Source organism: Pteronotus mesoamericanus, unplaced genomic scaffold, assembly GCF_021234165.1.
Source record: "Pteronotus mesoamericanus isolate MK-2021 breed Mesoamerican mustached bat unplaced genomic scaffold, CSHL_Meso_final contig_181, whole genome shotgun sequence".
Classification (NCBI taxonomy): domain Eukaryota; kingdom Metazoa; phylum Chordata; class Mammalia; order Chiroptera; family Mormoopidae; genus Pteronotus; species Pteronotus mesoamericanus.
Window position 1 is genome coordinate 11456093 of NW_026555077.1, and position 14446 is coordinate 11470538.

Genomic DNA, 14446 nt, shown 5'->3' on the forward strand with positions numbered 1-14446 from the left:
ATCCTTTTTAAGTGTCCAAAGTATAAAGTATCTCTTCAGCCATCATTTTAATTGAAGCTACTAAAGGCAGCTGATTTACAGGTTCAGTATTTCTAGTAACTTAGCTTGTAAGAGAAGAGAGAAAACTTCTCATGTCTGACAGCAAAGAAATGATGACTTAATTTACCATAGCAGTTTCTGTTAAAAAATAGAGAGACAAACGTTGTGGATCACAGTACAACTAACACTTTATTCCATTGTAATTGGTGTACTTGTAGGATCAGGACAGCAAGGGACTAAATCAGTGCAGAACTTCTCTGGACTAAAGGGCTGTGAAAGGCATTACTGGTTTTGGCACACAGAGTGGGTAACCGTACACTGGCTGGAACAAGATGGTCAGTGAAATAAAATGCACAAACCTAACGCCATGTGGAAATCATGTCTGAGTTCTGTAGAATGTTAAGAGTAAATAATTACAAAGACTAACATGCAGCTCTAGATAAGTCACAGTATTCATCTACAGGCTATTTTCTCCCCGTCGAGGTGAGGAGGTGGCCTCAGTAATCTATCTGTTCACAGTAGTTTAAAAGAGCGATCAATACACATTAACGAGATCTGCCTGTTGATTTCTATAGCAATCATCACAGTTGAAGAAGTAATGCTAAATAATGTACTTTCTCTATATTGTCTTCATTTAATTGAATCTTACTGACCAAGTAATTCAACTTTTACTTAAATACAGTTACTAATGTCTCTATCATGTCAAAAAGCAGTTTTTGTTAGTTTATCTATCCTTATAAATCACAATGGACACCAGGGGACCTATGCCACAGGTTATCTTTCTTCTGCAAGGATAACATTGTGCTGATGAGTATATGAAAGAAGGACCACTACTACGCTGCACACATTTTAGGTTTTCACATCATCATATCACACAGGTAGTCCAAAGAAGCCAGCCTCGTTGGTGATGTAGCTGTGTGGAGTAAGATTCTGTAGAAGAGGCACACAGATTCTAAGTGATTTCTTGGGGCAGAGTGAAGGAAAGAGGGAAAGAAGCAAAGGAGAGGAAAAATGAAAACAGCCTCTGTAGGACAAACAGTTCAAGAGAAAAATCTATTCGCTTGCAGTTGACAAAACATAACAGAGAATAGTTTTTTAATTTGGGATGATACAAATAAAGAGATTAAAAATTATGTGCCTAAACCAGGTGATTGGGTTAGTTTTTCCATGGCTGTTTTTGAGATGTTGAACTTTCCCAGAAGGATTTCTGCTTTTGCTAGCAAAAGGTCATATTTAAACCCTGCAGGCAACCGTAAGTGCTGAGGATAATTTTTCTTTATTAACTTGGGCATGCAGGTAACATTCATTCTCTCTCTGGTAAAAGGTATTATTCACCCATGAGAAGGCAGTTGGAAACATGACATTGACCATTTATTCATGGGATGTATATAATTAGATATTTGCACTTGAAATAAATTTCCAAGTTAAGCAATAAGGAGGAGAAGGAGTTTCTTCTAATTCTGGCAAAAAATATCAAATCGATAAAAAAGAGAGTGGCTAAGGGTGTCTTGGTGTTCTCAGAAGTTTATTACTTCCATTTACTAATGGGGAGAGGAAATGAATGAAGGTAATTCTCTCTTGGTCATCAGACATAAGGAATGTTTGATTACAAACACATAGGTGAGCAGAACAAGACTTGAAGTAGTAGTTCTTAATCTCCCTGATTCTTACTCTTAAAAAACAAGCCACAGGCAATATGGGAAAGGTGAAGATGACTAGAAAATTCAATGACATGCCTGGATCAGTCACCATTCCTTGGAAAGTACCCTTTCCCTGGCCTGCAAATAGGCCAATTCTTTCAGGCTTAAGTGGAATATAATGATCTCTTCCTTCACTGTGGCATTGTTTTATGCGAGAGCTCTGTGTCAGTTTAAGGTTGTGTAACTTAAAGGCTGTAGAGGAAAGAAGTTTTCGCTGAATTCCATAGTAAATACTCGTGGGTATTTCAAATAATTGTCCATTGTCAGCAGCTGGTTTCAAGCGCCAAGTCTATCACTTCCTGAGCAGGATTCATCTGGCTCACACTAGACCATTAATAATCATTTAAATTTTTAAATTTATTTATTGATTTTTGGAGAGAGAGGAAGGGGGAGGGAGGGAAGGAGAAATATCCATTTGTTGTTCCGCTTATTTATGTATTCATTGGTTAATTCTTGTATGTGCCCCGACCTGAGATTGAACCCGTAGCCTTGATATATCAGAATGATGCTCTGACCAATTGAGCTACCTGGACAGGGCCGGTAATCACTTTTAGATGTGAGGTCTCTTTTGAAAGAAATAACTTTGCTTGGCTGGGATACTTGCCAGGGGAAGAAGGCTGGTAATAAATAGGGTGAATCACAATGGAAGGAAATGGAAATGAGCTGAAGAAAAAAATAAGACTCTCCCCCAAGGTCTGTGTATGGCCAGTAATGAAGCAAAAATTCATAGAATGTGACTTCAAGGCTCTCTAAGACATTATATCCATGGGGCGTTTCCAAGCTTCTTGATCAATGAAGCCCTAGCAACCATCCGGTGCTGAATTTACCTACTAGGTGTGGTGCCCTGCCTCTGGAATTTAGATCTCTGGGAAACGCTGTCAGGATGTGCCTCTGTGCAGGAAACTCTCCTCCAAACAGCTGCTCTGGATTTGATCACAGTTCTGTTGAGAGATCCATGTGCTCTTCTGGGGGGCTCTGGGGGGTGCTGGGAGATGTAGCCATGTGGAGGAAGAGACCGATGTCAGACAGGGTGAACTTGCAGGAAGGTATCCAGAAGGCAAGACCCTCGATTTTACCCGAGGTCAAGGTAACTGTATTAGAGGTGAGAAAAGCAAAAGAAAGTAACTGGAAAAAAATTTTCAGAGTTTGCAAGAAAAAAAAAGGAGGGAGAATCCATGGACCAGCGCATTTCACAGGAAGCAAAGACGATTAATGACATAAAGGATAAAACCCCAGCTCATCAGACTGATCAAGACATTCCTCAGCATATATTGGCAACTAAATGATTTTCACATCAACAATACAAACACTACTGAGTGTTTTCTTATAATCATTAATCACATTTCAATAATTCATTAGCTCTATATTTTCTACGTTGCTTAATTCATTTAGCAAATCCACAGTTTGGGTACCACCGTAAGGGGAGGGATAAAAGGTGCAGAATGAAGCAATTAAAATTAAACTTTTAAAAATCAGAGTTAGTAGCACAGTGGCACAGTAGATTGTCAATGAAAACGACAGGAGTGGGGACAGTTGTCGGCCGTGTGAGTGCAGTATTGCCGGCTGCAGGCAGGGACTGCCACTCAGGAGTCTACCTTCTTGTTAATTAAAATTGAGCAGCAGGTGAGCTGTCCATCCACTTTTTCCAGTTCAGATAGGCTCACAGGGATCAGCATGTGGTCCTTCAGTTTTTCATAAACCTACAGCAGGAATCAAGGAATGAGAGAGAAGAAGAATTATGTTCTTGCTTCTGTCATCCCTACCTGCTCCCCACCTCGTATAGAGAATTACTGGTAATTTGTGAATTTAGGCTTTTCACCCATTTAACCTCAAGATGTGCATGCTGTCTAGACCACATACGTGCCCACAGACATACCCATAGAGCGAGGCGCATTGGTTAACCACTAACTCTGTGCTTGTAACCTCAAAGTCAGAGATGTGTCAGAATGTGGTTGGTACCAGAGAAGCTGTCATTGCTAGATTCAGTGACATATGAAAGACAGTGGCCATGTTTTCAGTCTGAGTATTACTCTCTCTCTACACTTTTAAAACCTTCTTAACTATATTTTAATGTTTCTTTCCTTAACAACACCATTCAGAAAAACTGGAGAAAATATAATTTAAGTGAAGCATTTTAGGTCAAACTGCTTTTTAATTACAGGCGAGAATTTTACAGCATTTTTTGGCATTCATAGAAAGTATGTGTCAAAACTTTGAATTAAAAGTCCATACACTTTTGTCTGATGATCAAACAAAGCACATTAAAAAAATTATTTGAAAACACCCCACATAAAAACAATACACCGTGTTTCTCTAGGGATCACTTTGCTCCTTAAAATTCACACAGTGGTTAAAGGAGGGCTGGAGCCAGAGAGAGTTGGGTTCCAAACCCAGTTCTGTCAACTTGCTACCTGGAATGTGACTTCAGTCAGGTGACATACCCTCTGAGCCTTGGATTAGTTCTCTGAAACACTGGGATAAGAATAGTGCCCTCGCAGGGGTATAAAATACTGCATGTGACATGCTTGGCACAGGGGAGCCCTCCGTAGGTGTGGCTGTTAGCTTTTCCAGTGATGATGAAGGCTGCTTGCAGAAGCAGTTAATGACCGTCTGAGCAGTGTGGCTGAAAAGGCATGAAGGATCCAGAGCCGTGAAGCTCCAAGTGAATTGTGTGATACAAGTGCTTGCTGGTATCGCAGATTCTCGTGTAGGTCTGGGCACCTGTATTTTAATGACCCTGATGCACATTCAAGCATGAGACCCACTATCCATCCAGAGCTGGTTAAGACCAGTCTGGGGCCAGGAGTCCTATGTTTTTCTCAGGTTCACACTTCTAGCCATGGAAATAGAGGAAAATTTTCTATGGAATCCCTACTCTTCTCTTTCAGTATGTTAAGAGGGAGACAGAATATGAGAATAAGCCTAGAAATTAAACAGTACTGCATATTTAAGAGGTGGCACAAAATATTATCTTAGAAATTTTAAAGCTCTAGGTATATAAAAAACAAGATCAATGGTTACTTAAGGCTCGTCTGTAATGTTTAGTATAAACAGCTTGTTCTCCTGGGCAGAGATGAAGAAGCTGAAGGCCTAAAAAATAGAGATACTTGAAACATCTGTGGATGCGCACTGTTTCATATGCTTGGTAGGATTAAATTGAAGTACTAAAGTATACAGATGAGACTGGCAGAGTGCCCTAAAGGCAAAACCGATTTTGTTAGACCAGGCAAGAATTCCATATGTAGGCACAATTGCCTTGTTGGAACACAAATGCAGAGACTCATAGAGGGACCAGTTGGTTGATTCCAAGTGTAGTCTATTTCTTCCTGCTCTACCCTTTTGACAGAGTATTTTAATGCTCGTTATGCGTAGGATGTGTGTCCCCTTCTTTCTGCAGCCCTGACAATGAGCACCCACTTCTCTGGGTCATTCCTACGCCTCTGACTTGAGGAACAAATGACGCTCTGATGAGGGGCAGCTCAGAGTTGTCATAAAGCAATGACCCTGTTGACCATCTAATTGTAGGTCTCTATGCTTAATCAGTATCTGAGTGTGGGGAAGTACATTTAATCAGAACTGGAGCACAAGTTCTTATTTGGAAAGCTCTGAATAGCAGGCATGAGTCATCTCAATTATTGTGCATGTGTTTGTAACCAATAACGTAAGTGAGAACAGTGAATTATACACACTTTCCTTTTCCCCTAAATTCTATTATCCTTTCTGTTTTCCCAATAACTTGATATGTATAGAGGAAACAGAAACCCTTGTAATTTGTCATTCCATCATGAAAAAATTGCCTGACGGTAAGATTATCAAGGAAGCCTACCTAGCTGCAGTGGCCACAGTTGATGGTTTCTTACCTTTGTACTTTCTGGATACTCTTCTGGGGTTCGGTGCAGCAAGACGTGGCCTTTGCTGGGGATATTTAGATATATACAATTTGCAGCCACATCATCAGGCACGGTGAGTTTGTCATAGCGGTGGTCACTCATCTGTTGCATGATCTATAAAGAGAAACATGACAGGCTTAAGCATAGCGTTCCCCCCACGCTTTCTCACACAAGGAAGGCCGTGTTATGGAATATGAGCTTGCAATAAATGCCTAGGAACATTGCTCTGTTTTCAAGTTCCCATCTTTTATCTTCAGTCACTTAGAGCCAGAAGAGGAAAACTTGAAGAAGCTATGACTGTTTGGTAGAATTTTAAGGGGTCTTCTTGTTGATCTTAAACGTGTTCAATCTCTCATTTTTAAAAGGTTTTAAAACTGTCTATAATTTTTCTAGTTTTGGTTCATCAGATCTGTAAGACACAAAATAGCCACATATATAAAAGGCCCATTCAGGCTTTTGATATTCTTGACTGAAGAAGTAGACCTGACCAGATCTGCAGGAAAAGAGACTGTAGCAGAATCAGAATGGCCAATAATCTGATTTTGCAGTAACTGTGCACACGCACACGCGTGCGCGCGCACACACACACACACACACACACTCACTCCTTTTCTATGAACATTTAAATTGAATACACCTGTCTGTTAGCAGCTATGCCCTTAGTACAATTAGCATAAAAATTACCTGGGGGGTAATATGAAACTCATATTCCTAGGGTTCATCCTCTCTGCCCCCCTCCTGCCACCTGATTCTGGTTTGACAGATTTGAGGTGAGGCATAGAAATTTGCATTCTGAGAGCCCTCCAGGTAATTCTGAGGCAGAACCCTGGACCACACTTGGCTAAAAACTGATATAGCAGGTCTAGTCATCAAATGATGGGTTTATTAGTACCTTAGTATAAATAACTTTTAAAATAACACAAAATGAAGTCTGCACAAAATTTAAAATATTGCTACCTCATCCTCACTTCCTCAACACAATAAAAATGAAACCCTCCAAAACAACCCCCTCCCCAAACCACACACACAACAAAAATGTCCAGGCATCAAAGCAAAACAAGTATTACTTTGGGCTTAGTCATTCAGACTTTTTCCATTCTTTATCAATACCCATATCTCTTTTAAAGATTTTATTTATTTATTTTTAGGGAGAGGGAAAGGAAGAAAGAGAGGGAGAGAAACACTGATGTGTGAGAGATACATTGATTGGTTGCCTCTTGCACGCCCCCAACTGGGGACCTGGCCTGTAATCCAGGCATGTGTCCTGACTAGGAATTGAACCAGCAACCTTTTCGGTTCACAGGCCAGTGCTCAGTCCACTGAGTCACACCAGCCAGGGCACACACAATACCCATACGTTTTAAGGAATCTGTCTAAATGTCATGTAATGAATCTATTAAAGAGATGTCTTCCACAAGCTGGTTCTAATATTTCTTTCCAGACAAGTGTCCCTTTACCCTTCAATATTTGTGTGAAAATATGTTTCATGTTACTATACCCCAGGATTAGGTAGACTTGTCCACTTGGTCATGGTGGCATTGGATGGAAAGATTTATGGTATGGAAGCATGGAAGAGACTGCATGCTCCCAGGAGACTGTGAAGAGTGGCATGTGGTAAGCCCTTCCTGACTAACCAATCAGGCAAACTGTTCACTTCTCCTAGTGAAATATGTCAAGGGCTGAGAGAGGCTAGAAGTATTCTGATCCCTCATAGAGAAGGAAACATCAGGAATGGAATGAGCTTATGTACTATATCAAAGGCTGAGAGACACAAATACAAGCAGGACATAGATCCAGTTTTTTTTTTTTTTCAATTGATTTGAGAGATAGAGATAGAGATGAGAGAGAGAGAGAGAGAGAGAGAGAGAGAGAGAGAGAGATTTGTTGTTCCACTTATTTATGCATTCACTGGTTCTTCTTGTAGGTGCCCTGACCAGGGAAGGATCCTGCAATCTTCACACCTCAGGACGACGCTCTAATCAACTGAACTACCGGCCAGGGCCTAGATCCAGTTTTTAGAGAGGTCACAGTCTAATGGACAATGTTAACAAATAGAGATTACATTACAGTGAGAACGAGCAGGGCACCATGCTAAATATTTTACGTTTATTATCTAATTTCAAAATTTCAATTTTATAGATGAAGAAACCGGATTTAGAAAGGTCTAATAACTTGCTCAAGGCCATATATGTGAATTCAAGCCCAGATCTGTGCAACTCAAAGCCTTCTTTATTAATCATCTCACTTTGGTCTCTTTTTTGACCTCCAGAGCTGCAGTGGATCTCTCTCTAAACTACCATTAACATGTACTTTTAAAAAATTTGTTTAGAATTTATTATTTTATTTATTCTCTTGGGGTAACATGAATTCTTTTTTTCATTGGTAATCCTAGTAGGACATGGTACAGTTTGGTGTAGCTATAGGATTTGACTAAACATCTCTCTTGTCCTTTCTAATTTACATTGTTCTCTGACAGGGTAGGTCCACAGAGTAGATCAGATGTAGGGTGGCTCCTTCTTTACAGCCCTGATAGAGAAATCTTAGATCTGTTTGAATATGTGGGCAGTTAAGAAGCTAATGACACTCCTTAAGATTAACTATTCTAAGCAAATAAACAACATATTCAATTTAGCCCTCTTTATAAAATGCACATGCTCAAAAATAATATGAAGAGGCTGATATAAGAGGAAAAAATCCAGATCCAAATAGCTCTTTTCTATTATGAATTGCTATTTAATGCAGACTTCCTCTTTGGCTGCTTTCAAAACACAGTAATAGTAGTTTTCATTTATTATTATGTGGGAAGTGGCACATTAAGGCCATCAACTCTGGAGTAAGATCTGGATTTGAGTCTCAGCTCTAACCTTTATGAGCTATGTAAATGTAAGGGGTTTTTTTGACTTCTTGGTTTTCTCACCTATAAAATTGGGATAATAATAGTCTTTTATACTCATTGTGACAGTTAAATGGAGATAATGTATATAATATGGCACAGTAACAGGCCCTTAATAAGCCTCAAGTATTTTATGACAGCATGATTAGACAAAGTTCAAGTTTCAAGTCTGCAATCCCATCTACTCTTCCGGCAAGATTTAGCTTTTAACTTCAGTCTTAAAATAGCTTGTTTTGGAGGTCTATCTTTATACTTAAAACCACACAACACTATACCTGTCATATTCCTATGGTGATTTCTTCAGCATCCTCCTTTCTAAGCCTACATTATTTAATAGGTAGTTCAATGGTCTTGCAAGGTTGGCATCCCTTCTGCCTACAGATAATAGCTAGAAAGTTCCCAGACTTCTCAAAATTGGGACAAATTTTATTTTATTTTTTAAAATCATGTTTATTCTATTAAAGTTGTCTCAACTTTTCCCCCTTTGCCCTCGTCCACCCATCTCACCCCTCCCCTTTGTTCCCACAGTCAATTCCCAAACTGTGTCCAAGTCCATGGGTCATTCATACATGTTCTTTGTCTAGTCCGTTTTCCTTCTTTCCACCACTGTCCTCCTTCACCATCCCCTCTCATCACTTTCAGTCTGCTCCATGTTTCCATGCTCGTGGTTTATTTTGTTCGTTAGTTTATTTTGTTGAATAGAATCCAGTTATAGGTGAGATCATATGGCATTTGTCTTTTACTGACTGGCTTATTTCACTTAGCATAATATTTTCCAGTTCTATTGATGTTATAGAGAAAGGTAGGAGTTCTTTCTTTCTTTATTAATGCAGATTGATTGTATTTATTTATTTATTTTAAGTGTCAAAATCCATTATAAAATATTAAAAAATTTAAATCCATTATAAAGTCTCAGCAATTAAAACAACATGACACCAGCAGAGAAATAATCAAGTAGATCAATGAAATAAAATGTGCATGCTAGAAACAAACATATATATCTAACAGTGTAATATATGATTAAATTGATAATTCAAATCAATGGGGAAAATAAGGTTTATTCAACAAATAAGGTGCATGGACCACTATTACTTGAAATAAAACAAATATAGAGCCCTATTTCACACATTATACAAGAAATATTCAGGTGAGTTAAAAATCAATATGTAAAATCTAAGAAGTTTTAGGAGAAAGTACAAAACAATAAAGTATTTGAAACACATCTAAAACAGGATTAATAGTTTTTTCTTTTTTTTTAGGGGAATATTCTATAAACATTTAGTTAAAAAATGGATAAAGAATACCAAAAGTCATTTAAAGCTTTTAAAAATAATAGAAATAGGCAAGAAATATTTAAAAACAGGTTTAGTTTCAACAAAAAATAAAGTAACAATTAAAATTAAAATAACATCATTGTCACAATCAGATTAATAACTATTAAAAATATTGGCAATATCAAGTATTGGTGACTGTGAATGGAACTGGGTATTCATAGACTCTTTTTCTTCATCCTCTTACAGCAGTCCCTTTAGAATATTTTGCAGTGCTGGTTTGGTGGAGGTATGTTCTTTTAGCCTTCTTTTGTCTGGGAAACTCCTTATTTTGCCTCTTGTTTTAACTGAGAGCCTTGCAGGGTAGAGTAGTCTTGGTTTCAGGCCTTTGCTTTTCAAGACTTGGAATATTTCTTGCCATTCCCTTCTGGCCTGTAGTGTTTCTGTTGAGAAGTCAGCTGCTAGCCACGCAAGGGCTCTCTTATATGTTACTGCCTCTTTCTTCCTTGCTTGCTTTAGGATTCTCTGTCTGTCTTTGATATTTGCTATTTTAATGATGATGTGTCTTGGAGTGGGCCTCCTTGAGTTCCTCTTGAATGGGACCTTCTGTGCTTCCTGGACTTGTGTGACTTTTTCTCTCTTCAAATTAGGAAAGTTTTCCATCATTACTTTTTCAAACAGGTTCTCTATTCCTTGCTCCTCCTCTTCTCCTTTTGGTATCCCTGTTATATGGATATTATTACATTTCAGGTTGCCTTGTGTTTCCCCAAACTCCTCTTCATTCTTTTTGAATCTTTTTTCATTTTCTTGCTCTTTCTGGGAGCTTCTTTCTACCTTATCCTCCAGCTCGCTGACTCGGTCTTCTGCTTCATCGAGCCTGCTTTTGATTCTTTTTACTGTGTTCTTCAATTCAGAAACTGTATTCTTCATTTCCTCTTGTCTTTTATTGATAGTTTCTATGTCCTTTTTCATGCTGGTACAGTTCACAGTAATTTCCTCGTAGTTTCCCCTGTAGTCTTTGGTAATTCTCTCTGAGCTCACTGAGCTCATTGAGCTTCCTTAGAACTGTTGTTTGGAACTCAATATCTGATAGTTTACTTACCTGTATTTCATTTACTTCTCTTTCTGGGGATTTCTCCTTTCCCTTCAAGTGGGGGATATTTCTTTGTCTTCCCATTCTTTGTGAGACTCTTCCTTTTTGCTTCTGATTCTTAAGTTGATCTGTCTTGATTTCTTGACTTTGTGGTGTGAATTTCTATGGTAGGAGACTGCTGTTTTTACTTTCTGGATCTGCCTCTGATGATGTCAGATGTTGACCCTGTCTGACCTTAGGCAGTCTGTTCGAATCTTCCAGGAATCTACTGTCTGTGGCTGTCTCCTTCAGCAGTTAATCTAGTCACTCTGCACTCAGCAGGCTGGCTTAGACACCACAGGGCGGGGCAGAGTCCCTCTTGTGTGCAGGGTTATTGGACCCTCTTACGCTGCTGCAGCTCAGGGGAGTGGTCTGTCTGAGCCAGATGGCTGCTGCCATATGGGGGAGAAGTCAGAACTGGAATACCGCCAGCTACTGTCTCTGTTCTTTCCCCAAAGCCTCCATCTCCAGTCTCTCCTCAAGTGTCTCTAGGCCACTCTGTGTCCCCTTTCGCCAGGGATCTACTATCTGTGGCCACCACTCTGTACTCAGCAGTCAGGTTTTAGACCAACCAGGCCAGGGCTGAGTCCCTCTTGGGGGTGGGGCTATTGGATCACTCATGCTAACAGTCTCATGCTGTTACTGCTCAGGGTAGTGGTCTGCCTGAGCAAGATGACTGCTCTGTATGGGGGATGAATCTGCACCAGGATCCCGCTGGCTACTCTATCAGTTCTTTCCCCCACACCTCCTTCCCCAGTCTCCTTTCAGGCGTCTCTAGCCCTCTCTGCCCCTGCCTTTGCTGGAGACCAGGGTAAGTGACTGTAAATAAAAATTTTATGCTTTGGCCCTTTAAAAGGCTCTTTGCATCTCCAGCCACTTGTCTCTGGTAGAGAGCGACCCTGCTGCTCTTTGTAGTTGGTTGATATCTGTGTACATTTTTGGGCTCTGGTGCTGTGGGCTGGAGATCTCTGCTTACTGTTTAGACCCTACTTTTCTCAGGGGGATCCAACTGGATATTTCAATATGCCTCTGGTGCTGCCGCCCATGGGCACCCCGCCCGCCTTTTCAAGTCTCTACCACACTCCTTACCAGTTAGGTTGTGCTAAAGCTGATTCTTCTGTCTGTCCAAGGTTATAAGGCTCCTCTCTTGCTATTTTTCAGTTGTTTGTTCCAGGTGGTTTCTCCACAATTTAGTTGTAATTCCAGATTGGTTCTGGGAGGAGGTCAGTGTGACTTCTATTCACTCCTCTGCCATCTTAATTTCTCCCAAAATTGGGGCGAATTTTAATATGAGAGTTTTATTTTTTAAAAAGTTTCTCTTTCTTTTCAAATGGACTTCTAGCCCCTTGAATGCCAGTTTGGCATGGAGCAGTGGACAAAGCCTGGGCTTTGGAGTCAGAAAGGTCTGGGTGTGAAGCCTTGCTCTGCAACACACTAATTCTAGGATCTTGAGGAAGTCACTTAAGCTCTCTGAGCCTCAATTCCCTAAGCTTTAAAATAGGGCAACATTGAATATTCTTTTTAAAACAGAACAAAATGGATTATGTACATAAAGTACTTAAAACAAATTTCTAGCACATATCAAGTGTATAATAAATGTAAGCATTCTTCCTTGTTTCTAGCAATTAACCTGGCATGTAGCAGGTGATTGAAATATGTTTATAACTAACTGATTAGTTTCTTCATTCCTTTCAAAGGATATAGGGAACCTCAGAAGCACACTGGGATGGACTATGTGGTCAATTACCTATGTGAACAATTGCACTCCCTCAGAAAAACAAGGTATGGTCTATGTCCAGAAATATAAATATGATTCATTACTTAAAGTAAACCAGGCTAAACTCAATGAGGCCAAGCTTTGTCTTTTTCTTTATGCTCTACAGAATGCACTATACTCTGTGGTCTCAACCTAAATGACTTTGGATATAAGACAGTATGGAATGATGGATCCGGGGTGAGTGCACAGCACCAAAAAGCATTAAAACAAAGAAAGGAAAGAAAAAGAAAACTTTGTGTATAGCAAACTAAATATATATGCCTGTGTCAGTTTGTAACCCTGATTTAGTAAAATGGTACAGGAACCCAAAGAACAGACTGGTTTCTTCCTGATATAAATGGGGCTCTTTCTAAACGCAAGATAGAAGTTAGGATTTGTGTGACTTCAGCAATTACTCTTGGTCCATCTGACAAGCATGCTTCTTGCCTGGTACAGGGAATAGGATTGCACTATGTCTGAATCTCTGCTTATTGTGTCCTGTTGGAGGTGGGCCAAGATGGTCAGTCTGCTCATGTCTGCAGTCAGGACCAGACTGTCATCTCTCATGAAATTGGACCTAATTTACCCATGAGTCCCAAATTTCTCTCAGACCAGGAAGGAACAGTCCCCTGGGCCAGAGGGCTACTAAGTTGAACCCCACTGATCCAAGGGACTCACAAAGATCCTTAAAACATGGTATATATAGTCATTACCTGGTCAAGTGTAGACACAAATAAAAAATGCCCCAGAAAATCTCCTATTTCCATTGACTTAATTTTCTAAGTAATTGAGAAAATTCTGGGTAGCATATTTCAGTCTATCACATTCAGGCTAGTTGTTCCCACCATTCATAAGCACCAGATAATTGCCAGTTGTTTTCCCAGGTTAATTCATAGTTCATAGATGATTCATTGCACTCTTTTCTAATAAAGAAATCACTTATGTACAAAATGAGTTGAAAGAGAAAGAAGCACGGCAAGACCACACCTCACAGGCAGACTATACCTTCAATAGTCCCGTAAGCAGCCCGGAAAAATTTTCCACCTCTTTGTCTGACTCATGCATATCCGGTGGGGACTATGAAGCAGAAACATGGAATGTTGTACATTCCAGAGGAAGTGTTACCAAGGATCATTGTCGGTGCTGACATCTTGTTTATCAGTGAGGGAACTAAAATTCCAAGGTTGTGCCCACGTTGGAGAGTGCCCCTTTTATCTCTTTGGAGACTGTATGCTTCCTTTTCCTGGTGTGCTTTATGTACTTGGGATCTAGCTCTCTCCATGCTCCTTCCCATTGGTCACCCTCACCTCCTTTTATTTTTTTAATATTCATCCAAGGATATGTTTTTTATTGATTTAGAGAGAGAAAGAGAAAGGAGGGGGAGAGAGAGAGAGAAAAAGCAGAAACATGGACGTGAGAGGGAAACATCAATCAGTTGCTTCCCACATGAGCCTCAACAGGCGATTGAACCCGCAGCAGAAGTACGTGCCCTTACAGGGGACGGATCGCACAGCCTTTTGGTTTATGGGATGATGCTCCAACCAACTAAGCCACCTGACCAGGGCCACCCTCACTTCCTTGAGTGAACAATCCTACCCCTCTCCCCAGTTCCTATGTGTTTGCTCTGTTCTTCCGTTAAGGGCATTTATTTGACATTCTAATTGCTGCTTTTCATCACTCTTTAGTGTTTCTCTATTTCCTGAGCTTTAAAGTTACAATTTATAGCTTCTAGTGGGCAATCCTAAAATTACTGACATAAGGGCCA

General features: G+C 39.9%; 1 protein-coding gene across 1 annotated transcript in view; it reads right to left on the reverse strand.

The window, feature by feature from the left end:
- Positions 1-237: 237 nt before the first annotated feature.
- DDAH1 (dimethylarginine dimethylaminohydrolase 1) overlaps positions 238-14446 on the reverse strand; it is a 144573-nt gene continuing 130364 nt past the window's right edge. The window contains exons 5-6 of the mRNA XM_054566923.1: positions 5600-5743; positions 238-3439 (exon numbers count right to left, since the gene is read on the reverse strand). Coding sequence (XP_054422898.1) covers positions 3323-3439; positions 5600-5743 — 261 coding nt within the window. The 3' untranslated portion in view covers positions 238-3322. The remainder of the gene's footprint in view (positions 3440-5599; positions 5744-14446) is intronic.